The 13714-nt window shown below is 41.8% G+C and overlaps 1 protein-coding gene across 1 annotated transcript; it reads left to right on the top strand.

Annotated features, from left to right (window-relative positions):
- The first annotated feature begins 9568 nt into the window (after positions 1-9568).
- Positions 9569-10264, top strand: LOC125517033 (protein DMP10-like). The gene has a single exon (XM_048682258.1). It carries the CDS (start codon positions 9569-9571, stop codon positions 10262-10264), a length of 696 nt encoding a protein of 231 aa, XP_048538215.1.
- The last annotated feature ends 3450 nt before the right edge of the window (positions 10265-13714 follow it).

Here is a 13714-nt window from a genome sequence, read left to right as displayed (position 1 = left end):
TTTCTTTTATTTCATTACTTCGAAGTATACAATCAACACTGTAGCAGCTGGTACCGTAGCACCCAGTTCACTGTAGCGCCCGGTATTGCTTGGTTTTTATTTCAATTTTCTTTGAAAATATGAATATATACGATGAACAATCTTCATATACACATTAAATATTTTGTAATGTACGTTGGACATGTTTTGTAATGTCCGTTGAATAATTCGCGAATACATATTGAACAGTTTGTGTAATATATGCTGAACAAATATCAAATACCTACTGAACATTTGTAGTATTTTATTAAACTTACTCTTAATATACATTGACCATTTTATAATGCATGCTTAAATATTTTATAATATACTGTGAACATTTTCTTAAATATACGAAGAACATTTTTGTAATACACATAGAACTTTTGTATAATACCAAAAATATATAAAAATAAAACAAATAATAAAATAAATAAACTAAAAATAAACAGAAAAATAAAACAGAAAACAGAAAACAGAAAAATAAAACAGAAAAAGAAAAGAAACAGAAAAAAATGAGGAAACAGTGAACCTCGATGAAGGGCCGGGCCAAACTGGGCGTCGGGGCAGCAGGCGTACAATAGCTCCGGTTTATAATCGGGTTTTGCCCCCAAAAGCCAGAGACCATCGCTATTTTAAGAAATTTAATATATTTTCTTATATATTCTTGCTATTTCAAAATGCTTAATATTTTCTTTAAATATTTGTGTGTGTTTCATGAATTCAAAACATGTTTAAGAATTAAACAAATGTTCGTGAAGTTAAAAACTGGTCAAGGCTTCAAAAAATATATTTTTAAACATAGTACAGATGCAGACGTTCATACACATGCACATGCATATGTACTACTCCCTCCGTTCCTAAATATTTGTCTTTCTAGACATTTCAAATGGTTACAACATACGGATATATGTAGACATATTTTAGAGTGTAGATTCATTCATTTTGCTTTGTATGTAGTCACTTGTTGAAATCTCTAGAAAGACAAATATTTGGGAACGGAGGGAGTATGTGCAATTATTTTTGGGGAAATGGTAATGAATTTTAAAAAATGCTTGGGAATTCTAAAACTATTACTATTTTATTAAAAAAAGTTTACAAATTTGGAAGTTCTTTGAAAAATCAATAAATGTTCACTAATTTGGAAAACATTTAGGAAATTGAAAATAAGCTTGAAAATTTAGAAAATTGTGAAAAACTTCAAAAAATATTTGGAAATTCGAAAAAGAATGTTCATGAATTTTAAAAATATTAGTGGATTTCAAAAATGCTTGCTACTTTGTTTTTTGTTGTTTGCCAATTCAAAAAATATCAGCGGATTTAAAAATATACACAAATTCGAATAATGTTAGCGGGTACAAACAGTATCCAAAGAATTGACAATATATTTGCGGATTCTGTATTTGAAAAGATGTTCAACAATTTAAAATAAGGAAAAAGAATAAATATTAAAGAAAAAGGAAAAAGAAAACAAAAACCAACAGAAAGAAACACTTGAAAAAGCAGGGGGGCAACCCGGGAAAAATCGTAAGATGGTCAGCCCTTTGTAAGAGCTAGTGTTCTGTCGATGTTGTGCGTTTGCTACTATCCGCAGCGTTACATTGCAAATAGAATTTTTGAAGCAGGCATGTGCTCGAACACATGGTAGGGTAAGTTTGATTGTGCATGATAAATCAAATCCCCAAAGCATTAGATGGATACCTCTAGCGAAGGTTACTTCTACATTCCTCTAATCACGACAAGTCGCACAACGCATCTGTGTCACCTGTCATCACCAGGAAGTATTGATGGTTTTTTTCCACATGTGTTAGGGATGGGAGGGTCTATATGCGGTTTTCCTTTTGGCCAGATCCATTTTTCCAAAAAGATATATCTCATGAATCAGTCCAAATCACAAATCATTTTCACCTCTTTGCCCCTCGCGTCAGGATCTTCCAATCTAGATTGCATACTGGTAGGTTTTGACAAACATTTTTTATACAAATTGTACTCATTGTAGTAAACTTGTACTCATCCGTGTGGTATACTTGTAATCCATATGGTAGTGTAGGTTGTGCTCCCAATGCATGGTGTTTCGCGTGTATAGCACACCTCCAACACCACATTTCCACGCGCTACGCATCACATCTACTTTGCACCGGGGAGCGAAACTATGTTGCACCATAGACCACAACTGTAATGCGTTGCGGTGTACATGTTCTTGAAGGATATATATGATGATTCGTGCGACACAGGTGTAAATACACAACATGCAAAGAAAAAAACAGACAAAAACTAAAGAAAACAGCCAGGAAGAAAAATCACCTATGCGCTCTTCTCTTTGCTCAACTGGCCCCTCGGGCTCCACTTCACTTACGTGCGTGTGTCACACATCGGCCCACTAGGTCTCCGTAAGTGACCTCTGGGGAAGGTTACTCACATGCTTAAAAAAACCACTAATTAAGGGTACTCTTTGCAAAGGTTATTCTAGAACTCCTCTGATGGTGACAAGTGGCGTAATGCATGCGCATCACTTGTCGCCATCAGAGAGTTTTGTTGGGTTTTTCACCCGCACGTAAGGGATATGTTGTTGGATGTGTGTGCTTTTTTCGCAGATTTGTTTTTTGAGAATGAAATATCTCACGCACTGTTCGTCTAAACTATAAATCGGTTTGCCCATTGCATTATTTGCATCAAGGTCTTCAACACTAGATCTTCATGTTGACAGCTTCCAATGAACTTTTTTCCGGGTGGAATTTTTGCTCCCAATGTGAACTAGCATGTACTCCCAAAATGTACCGGCATATGCTTCCAAGTGAATTAACATGTCTTCCCGCATGGATGAAGCACAAATATACTAACCTATGGTCCCAAATTGTACTAGCCCGTGCTCCAAATTGCACTAAACTGTGGTTTTAGAACTGCACTAACATGTGTGCTCCTGGGTGCACTAATCTGGCTCCAGAACATTATTAACATGTGCTGAAGCACTCATGTGTTGCTCTTCCCACATGGGAATGAAAAGAACCGGAACAATAAAAAAACATAACTAATCTGAAAACCAAGAAAAAACACAGAGAAAACCCCTAAAAAATTGTCTTGGTTGGGGAAGCATTCGGCGAGCGACGCACGATGACGTTGGAGCTCATCCAAAGGATACACGGACTAGTTGCTCCCCTGTTTCAATGTAATCTCTCATCACCAATGGACCCTCTCCAGAAGTTCATTTAAATTTGCTTGCAATTCACGCAACTGTTTTCTAGGCCTTTTAGCACCTCAGAGTCCTAGCCATTGAAGATCTATGGGCGTATTTTGTTCTCTGGTCCAAACTCTTGTCCTTCTAGTCCCCAAGCTCGTTCCCAGTCCCCGAGCTTAGCTACATCTCACCTATTGCAAGATGGTAGCCTCAAGGGAACACTTTAGTGGGCCAACCCAGTATGGTACACCACCTTTTCTATTTTAGTTACCTTCATTCCTTATACTTTTTTAGGTAACCTTCATTCCTTATTCGTTTGGTTCATTATTTTTTTCGTTTTCGTTTTCTTTTTTCATATTTTTCTTTTTTTTTATATGTTAGAAATAAAGTACATATATTCCAAAAATTAAGGTACTTAAATTTATAAAAGTGCTCACCACACATTTAAAAATTGTTCATGGAGTGTAAAATATATGTATGCAACTTTTTAAAACTACTCCATTTATAGCATTAAACAAATGTTTTCGTACATTCATAAAATGTTCACATGTTTGAAAAATATATTCATGAATTTCTTTAAAAATTTATTCAATGTAAGAAATGTCTGTGTAAATTAAATTAATGTTTCTTACCATTCAAAAAAGGAAGTTCACCATGTATTTGAAAATTTTAAACATGCATTAAAAATGTTTAAACATGTATTTGGAAATTTTCCTTATTTATTTGAAAAGTTCAACATGTATAAAAAATGTTCCGTGTGTATACAGAAAATGTATAACATGTATTAAAAAAGTCGACATGTATTTGAAAAATAAAATGAAAAGTAAACAACCAAAAGGAAACCGATAAAAAACACATAGAAACAAAGAAGAAAAAACTCGCACAAAACCTTCTAAAACCTGTCCAAACCGGTCCATAGAAGATTCGCAAAACCGCTCCAGAAAGCTACAGTACTAGGCCAGCCGGATAGGCTCGAGCCAGAGGCGAGACGAGCTACCATCTCTTTGTTGTAAATTATAGCTCCCCCGGACTACATAGGCTGAATTCACACAAGTGGGCCTGCAGTCAAATTTGAAAAAAGCACTCATTGGTGACAGACCCAAATTTGCATTATTAGGGCATCTCCAATGCGGACCTTAAAACAAAAATTGTATCCATTCACGGCAATGATACGGGAGCCAGCTATCCAATCGTATCTGCATACATTTCAAAAGGGAATTTGAACAAACCAAACGATTTTTATGTAAACTGGATGAAATTTTCACTTAAACTGAAACACATATTCATCATTAAACAAAAGTGTTTGGAAGTTAACCTAGTCTAAATCATCACCAGTGGCTGTCCTACAAGTCCTCCTTGTTCCACATGTCTGGCATCTTCTATCCGTTAGCCCTAGGAAGTGAAGCCGCTGGTCGCCGACGAGGAAGAGTAAGACATAGGACATGAACTGGCCCAAATGGGACATGAGGCCCTGCCGTCTCCCATGTCCTACTCTTCCTCGTCGGATTCCGCGGCCCGGATGTCACCGGTGGAGGTGAGGTCCACGATGGACATGGATGGGCTAGCCTTGTGGTCATATCGGTGCAGAAGAGGGCCCACCGCTACCGACGTTCCGGTCTGCGATCACCTGCACAGTCTGCGCATTCGACTCTCCCATGCGCGCTGCCTCATAGAGCGCTCACTTTTCATCGACGAAGTTCGGGTCCTCCACGGCCATCGCCACCATTGCATCCTCGTTCGTGAACTCGGTGTAGATTAGGCCCTCAACGATCCGATGACGTGCAAGGACGACGAGGTTGTAGTGCTGCTCCTCCTGGACTAGCCGGAATGTCGACACCAGCAGCGGGAGGGCCTACTCCGCCATTATGGCGTCGAAGTGCGCTTGTGCCTGCTCCGTGGTGAAGCCAACATGGAATCGATGTGGGCAGGGGCGCCATCTCATCGTTGGAGGTGTCCTCCATTATTGGGTCATTGTTGGAGACCTCCGGTGAGCTCACTAGCATGCCGAATTTTATCCACCATGCATGGTGGCCCTGCCAGCCGGCTGCAAGGGCGGTTAGCTCATGCGTTTGCTCCATCTTGAGGCTATCCCACATCGCTTTGGAGCTCACGATCATGGCAGAGCTATTATAGCGAGGAGGATCGGGAGCGGAGGTGGAGCAGTGTGGATCGTGCCGGGCATGGGAAGGTATAAATATGGAGCACCGGCCAGGGCAAGCGGCTAGTGTTTGAATGCGGGTGCCAGGTGGGTTTGTCGGCCACCATGTCTGTTTAGTGTCGGCAGGAGGATGGACGGGCAGCCGGTGTGAATGCGGTAGATAGCCGTCTCCTGTCACGTTCAGACACGTCTTTCTGGCAATGAAAATGCGCAAAGACCAGGAAGCGACTTGTGTGGCCTCTTGGCCGGCGTGCCGCTTCAATGTCGGATCCAGTGAACGGCTGCATTCGTTCTAGGCCAGCATAAATGCGCCGCGGAGAACGGAGGTGCATTACGCTGGACAGAGCGCATGCATGAGAGAAGATTTTGGGTGAGGCTAGGGTGTCTAACACATACATGACAGCGGGTTCGGACGTCGCAAAGTATACCTGGTTTGTGAGATTTCAGGCACTCGGACTGATCTGTGGACCGAGGAGGTACCATGTTGAATGGTAAACTATGTGAGAATCATTTGGTCCGAACGGCTACGGACGGTTTGAGATCTGGAGATGGCCTTTACATCCAAGGAAAAAGACTTCCATAGCCAATGAAAGTGCTAGCTGGCAGCTGCAAAGTACAGTACAAACTACACATGATGGTTGGCTTAAACTATACATGCATCCAGTGGCGGAGGTAGAGGGTGGCCAGGATGGGCCATGGCCCACCCTAAGAATTGGAAATAGCTTTTATACCATAGGAGAAAGGCTAAAAAGATAAAATAAAAATAAATGTATATGTACACTAGCACTATCGGCCCACCCTGGCCTAGTGGGCTAGGTCCGCCACTGCATGCATCACGTAATGCACCGAGAGATTCCTCTGCACCCCGGATGTCCTGCTGCCGTTCTAGCAGCCGTGACGAGATCGCGGGGTATTATGAGCTCAAATGCTCCTTTTTTTTATCTATACTCTACATGCTATACATAAGTATAGATTTTTCCTCGTTCAAGATCCAGTGCTCGCAGAGTTGTCCATGTACCATGTACGAATGCACGTACGCACTTATATATACACGCCGGCGGCTAAAATATGCTAGTACGAGCTAGCCGCAGTTTTATTTCCATTGGATTCGTGGGTCCATGCATGCATGCACAAGGGGTAGACATCTCTTTCGGCCTTGAATGTGTCTTTCACTTCTCCGGCGACGTTTAGAAGACATATATCTACTGCGGCGAGGTCGCACCTAGCTTGGTTCGTCGATCAGCTGCTCGTGCTGCAAGGTCTACTTCTTCACCGTGTCAACGCACATGTACTCCTCCCGTAAAAAAACGCACATGTTTCTCATGCCATGTTGCGAATGACATGCATGTGTGCTCAGCACGAGTGGCTTCAACAAAAATCAACGTGGCAGAACTTTTTTATTTTTTTTTAAAAAGGAGAGTTCGCCCCAGTCTCTGCATCAGAACGATGCATACGGCCAAACGTGGCAGAATACATGGTGTTATCTAGATGTTTTTTTGTTGATCTCAATGAATACATACAAGGAACAAACATATTATTTCAACTTTTCAAGTGTTGTTATTGGAGAAAATGCATGAGCATGCTATGTAGCTTTGTTGTATTTGTTTGTCTTGCGGCGAAATAACAGTGAACAAAGTGTAGTTATTTCCTTCCACCTCTTCTCTATTCTTCGTGCAAATGAATTTTACTTTGTGATAGGAAAACTATATTATTCATTGGATAAAGAAGTTATCAAGTATCTGCCCATGCATGCCTCGCATGGAGCCTGCGCAAGAAGGGCAAGACGTCTATCATCCTGGTCCCTGTACTACTCACACTGAATAGACGGCTCCTGGACAGGAAGAGTATATATTCCCATAAAGGCTGGCCGACACTATTTTCCATACAACAATAAAATGGGATTGTAGTACGAAAAAATGGAAGAGTTGTATTTACGTATACGACGCAGCTAGCAATACAGCATGCAGTCCGCACAGACTTCTGTGACTCCGAGAAGGATAAAAAAAACGGTCGATGTCCGGCCGTCGTCACTCTAGCAGCAGCCGTGAGAACGAAGCTGCTACCTACTATGCTTGTTGCGGATTGCTTTTCTCCAAGTTGGTAATTATACGTTCAAGTCCATATCATGCAGAGCTGTTCACGTACATACGTACGTACATGCCGGCTGCGACCATATTTCGAGCCTCATGCAGCTGATTTCTTTGCCATTAATTTAATTCGTCCCTGGTCCATGCATATGCATATGGACCTTGAACGTTTCTTTCCTTCTCCGGCGACCTTGAAGAGATAGAAGATATCGATGCCTCGTCAATCAGCCGCTCGTATTGTGTGAGATCGTTTTCTTTACCGTGCCAAACTGCCAATGCATACGTCTCTCACTTGTCATGCTCATGTATGTCTAATTGGCACGAGTGGTGTGCCAAGTTGCTTTACGTACGAGGTTTTTGTTCTTATAAATATATAATTCACATGTCTTGGTTCAACCAGTCAATATTCATCTGTTTTTTATGGATGATGCACTCAGAAGGCTGATGATGAAGAGGTTTTTTCTCTCTCTAAAATACACAGTTTCAGATTATATCAATCAGGGTGGATAACATACGAAATTGAGGAAGAGTTAGTCCAACGCACCATCAAGAAACCACTCACAATTGGCGCACACACACACACACACCATGGGACCAAAACCTAATAGCAGTACAAAACTGACCTAACAACCACAGTTGCCAAAAGTCCCCTAGAGATATCCATACACTCAACAGGAAAAACAAAAAGGCCAACCATGATAGCTCAACCAATGCTTTTGTTGAAAAGGACGATGCCTACGAGGCTCTTAGGCGTCAGGCGACGGCCAAACACCTCTCCTATGGCATCATCAGAATTCTAGAAGGACGGGAAATAAACTTTTAGGTCCAACAAAAAATCATGCCATATTGCACAAATGGGTAATATTGCAATGGATAGTTGCTGGTAGTTTACTCATTTACATGCTAATAAATTTATGTCTATACACATATATAATACCTCAAATACTTACCTAATAGTCAAAATTGATTGTTTGAAGACAAAATCGAGAGGTAGCATTCCTCCATGAATTGGTGTCATTTGGTCAGTGTGTTTTATGGCTCGGACTATATTATTGATTAGCAACATATACTATGTGTATGAAATAATAATAAAACCATCATAATAATATGAAAGTCAGTATAATGGAACAAACACATGCAGTAGCATGCACACCGATTATTTCCTTCACGCATAAATTAACAGGGAGGAAAGATATACAAATAAATGTGTATGAGAAATAAATAGGAAAATCCAACAGGGGTGCTCCGCAGGTGGCACGTGGGCTCCTATAGCCTTGTGGAAGGGTTGCCTTCCCCAAGGAGGAGTGGTTTTTCTGGCATGCACGCCAGATGCATCCACCTCCAATATTCAAGATTCATGCCAAGTTTTCTAATTTGGTTGAAGTTTATCTTGTTTCAAAGTACTACTGAATGTTTCGTTGTGTTATCTCCTTGTTTTGAAGTTCGTCATAATGTTACATTGTGTACCAACAAAACGAGAGTGCACCCGTCGGGTTTTATCTAGCTTTATGAGATTGTGTGTGTGTGTGTGTGTGTGTGTGTGTGTGTGTGTGTGTGTGTGTGTGTGTGTTTCAAAGCCCATGTTAATGCTTCGTCGTATATGAACAGAATCCGAAATCATGAATCTCCAACACATTCAATGCTTAGTCAATGCACACTTTATAGTGTATCGTGGCCTTCCAATTGGCTCCCATATTCATTTTGGTGCAAGCACGCAGTAACCATTGTCACTTTCGGACATGGCCACGAAAATAAACTAGCCTGGCGAGACATCTAGGAAATTCACGTGAGTAAAAAATTATACACTTATGCACAAGCCGATGCTTAGCTAGTTCTCTTTCCTCGCCTTCCCGGAAGAAGACTTCCATAGCGTATTAGTACCAATGGACTTAACGTGCTGGCTTAACTAGTCATGGTTATAATTAATTACAAGTTACACCAGCTTTTAATTAAATATAGCTAGCTAGAGAGTTGAAGCCCTGGTAGATGCATGCATGTATATCTTGATAGGGCTTTGGACTTTGGAATCATTCGCATAGGATTAGTTTGCCTATATAACGGCAACTTGAACATTCCTAGCTAGCTAGGACACGCGCCCACCCAAATCGAGCACAGTACGTAGTAGGTACAATGGCATCTTCTTCTTCTCCGTCGTCCATGGTGACCCAGATATCTCCACTGACCAACGACGTCGACGACGGTAAGATAACAGCCGCTGGCGCGGCACTGCCAACGCCAACCACAGACAGGGTCATGTTTGGCATCGCAAACCTTGCGCAACTCCTGCCAACGGGCACGGTGCTGACGTACCAGGCATTGTCCCCGTCCTTCACCAACCACGGCAAATGCGAGACCTCCGGCTCCAACCAGTGGCTCACCGCGGCGCTGGTCGCTGTCCTCGCCGCAGTGTGCATCTTCTTTTCCTTCACGGACAGCGTCATTGGCCACCATGATGGAAAGCTGTACTACGGTGTGGCCACGACGCACGGCTTCAATGTGTTCAACTTCTCCGACGAGGATGAGAGGCGGGAGTGGTCCGGTCTGGACGAGTTTCGGAGGCTCCGCCTCCAGACGCTGGACTTCGTGCACGGCTTCTTCACGGCGGTGGTTTTCCTCACGGTGGCGTTCAGCGATGTGGGACTGCAGAACTGCTTCTTCCCGGACTCCGGTAGGAACAACCAAGAGCTTCTCAAGAACCTACCTCTAGGAATGGCGTTCCTTTCCAGCATTGTGTTCATCATCTTCCCCACCAAACGGAAGGGCATCGGATTTAGTGACACGACTCCTCGCCAAAAGTTCGTCCATCCCAGCTTGAATAAAGTTTGATTCCCATAAGTGTAAGAACAAAACACCAACAAACATATACGTAGTTGCCATCCATGTTGATTAAGTGTTTAATAAATTTTGTGCTGGCTTGTAATATGATGGGGTGGATGTTGCTATCCTTCGTTTTTGTCCTTGCATTGTAGGGTTTACTAGTTATAGTGCTATCAGGTTTGCTGTGTGCTGATTGCTGAGTTAGATGATGGGTTTCTTAATACTGCATGAATTCACTCTTTTCTTCCCGTATCCTGTTTGCTATAAACAGATAATGTAGTTCCGTTATGTGAAAGTGATGAAAATGGGAGTAACCCAGTTCAAAAGAAAAGTTTGATTGAAAGTAATGGAACTAATGTGCAACAGAAGGTGCTTAACTGTGTATCACCGGAGAAAAACATAAAGTTTTTCAAGTATATACTCCCTCTGTTCCATAATGTAGTGCGTACAGATTTTTTGAAAATCAAACTTTGCAAGCTTTTTCCAATCAAGCTTTTTCCAATTAAGTTTTTGAAAATCAAACTTTGCAAGCTTTTTCCAATTAAGTACCAAATATATAAAATATGAAATTACTTCTTACAATGAATCTAATGATATATGCTTGACATTCTAGATGTAAATGTTTTTCTCCAAAAACATAGTCAAAGTTTGCGAGGTTTGACTTTTTCAAAAATATATATGCACTACATTATGGAACGGAGTGCGTATATAGTATGTCATAGTTGTCACATAAACAAAGTGTTTTCTACCATTTTTTCGAAAAGGGGGTTCGCCCCAGCCTCTGCATCAGAACAATGCATACGGCCAAGATTATTAATAAGTGAAAGGTCCAACACAAGTCTCCATGTCTCGAACAAAAACCAAAAAAAGGCTCACGAAGAGCAAAAACAAAGGTAGAAAAGCCACAACCGACTGGCAAAAAAAGATAGAAACACTAAATGCCTATCCTATTACATGACCGTCATCCAAACCGGTTAAAAATATCCCATGCTACCATCTCCCATTGGGTAGATCTAGTAACCAAACGCTCCCTGGCCTTCGTCGGAGTGAGTAGCGACCACACACAGATCAACGCAGTGGCTCGGAAGATAACCTGCAAAAAATGAATTTTTGTTGTTCTGTTAAAGACCAAATCATTTCTGCAATTTCAGATTGCCCATAATAACGCACAAACTCCTACACGAATGTGTTTCGCCGTGTCAAAATCTATCCTATCAAGCCACGTCCCAAATAACATGGTGATGAAATTCGGAGGAGTAATGTTAAATGTTATGTGAACCGTTCGCCACATAATTTTTGCCAGAGGGCAATCGAGAAAGAGGTGTTTGATTGATTCATGTTGGTCACAAAAGCTACATCTCATAGACCCTGTCCAATTGCGTTTTGCCAAATTGTCCTTTGTTAAGATAATTTGTTTATGTACGAACCACATAAACACTTTGATTTTCAAAGGAACTTTGACTTTTCAAACATGTTTCGATCGGGGAATCGTGCTAGAGTTGATAACGTCCAAGTACATGGATTTAACCGAAAGCTCTCCATTCTTAGTTAGTTTCCAGCAGAGCTTATCGGGCTGTTGAGACAACTGGACATCCATCAATCTTCTCATGAGATTGAGCCAGGCTTCCCAACGGCTCCCTACTAGCGTCCTCCTAAATTGAATGTTGAGCGGAGTAGAGTGCAACACTGTTGCAATGTAAGCGTCTCTACGCTGAGCAATGTTATACAAAGACGGATATTGGAGTGCTAGGGGTGTCTCCCCTAGCCATGTATCCTCCCAGAATCTCGTAGCGGTATCATTTTCAACTATGAATCTTGTTCTATTGAAAAAGAGCGATCTAACTCTCATCAACCCTTTCCAAAAAGGCGAGTCAGTCGGCCTCACTGTCACCTGGGACAAGGTTCTAGAGTGGAGATACTTGTTACGTAAGATCTGAGCCCAAGTGGCCTCTGTCTCGACAGAAAGCTTAAACAGCCACTTGCTAAGAAGACATCTGTTCTTCACCTCCAGGTTTTCAATGCCTAGAACCCCTTGGTCTTTCGGCCTACAGATTATATCCCATTTAGCAAGTCTGTACTTTCGATTTAGCTCATCACTCTGCCAGAAGAAACGAGATCGATAGAAGTCTAGTATCTCCCGGACTCCCACAGGAATCTCAAAAAAGAAAAGAAGAAGCATGGGCATACTCGTGAGGACCGAATTAATAAGAATTAGTCGGCCTCTGTATGACATTAGCTTGCCTTTCCAGCAGCACAGTTTCTTCTCAAATCGATCCTCAATACACTTCCATTCTCTGTTGGTCAGCTTACGATGGTGAATTGATATACCTAAATACGTAAAAGGTAAAACCCCCAACTCACACCCGAACAGTTGTTTGTACGCATCTTGGTCATCATTAGCTCTTCCAAAACAGAACAATTCGCTCTTGTGGAAGTTAATCTTTAAACCGGTCAATTGTTCGAATAAGCATAACACCAACTTCATGTTTCGCGCTTTTGCCAAGTCATGCTCCATGAAGATGATAGTATTATCAGCGTACTGCAGGATGGATACACCTCCGTCAACTAAGTGCGGGACCAGGCCTCCTACCTGGCCCACCTCCTTAGCCCTTCCTATAAGGATTGCCAACATATCAACCACTATGTTGAAAAGAATAGGCGACATCGGATCTTCTTGCCTCAGTCCTTTGTGTGTTTGGAAGTAGTGACCTATGCCATCATTCGCTTTAATCCCAACACTCCCTTTTTGCGTGAAAGAGTCTACCTGGCTTCTCCAGGCCTGATCAAAACCTTTCATACGCAAAGCCTATTGAAGGGAAGGCCATTTGACCTTATCGTACGCTTTCTCAAAGTCCACTTTGAAAACAACTCCGTCTAATTTTTTCGTGTGGATTTCATGGAGCGTTTCATGCAGGACCACAACCCCTTCTAGGATGTTTCTGTCCGGCATGAACGTAGTTTGGGACGGGTGCACCACAGAGTGCACAATCTGCGTAAGCCTGTTCGTCCCGACCCTGGTGAGAATTTTGAAACTTACATCAAGAAGACAGATAGGCTTGAACTGCTCGATACGAACAACCTCTGTTTTCTTAGGAAGTAAAGTTATCATTCCAAAATTTAATTAAAACAACTGAAGTTGTCTAGAGAATAAATCATGGAACATCGGGAGCAAATCTCCTTTGATAATATGCCAGCACTTTTTATAAAACTCCGCCGGAAAACCATCCGGCCCTGGAGCCTTATTGTTTTTCATTTGTGCAATGGCCTCAAACACCTCTTTCTCCGTAAATGGGGCGGTCAGAATATCATTCTGATCTGCCGCAAGTTGAGGGACATCCTCAACCCCGGACTCATCTAAGGATACAAAATTATCCTCCGGAGGTCCAAACGACTGCTTATAGTAATTAGTTATATAAACTTTAAGGTTCTCTTGTCCTAGAATCGCCCCCTCATCTTGCT

The sequence above is a fragment of the Triticum urartu genome, chromosome 6 (genome assembly GCF_003073215.2).
Source record: "Triticum urartu cultivar G1812 chromosome 6, Tu2.1, whole genome shotgun sequence".
Classification (NCBI taxonomy): Eukaryota; Viridiplantae; Streptophyta; class Magnoliopsida; order Poales; family Poaceae; genus Triticum; species Triticum urartu.
This window is presented reverse-complemented; position numbering and strand designations above follow the sequence as displayed.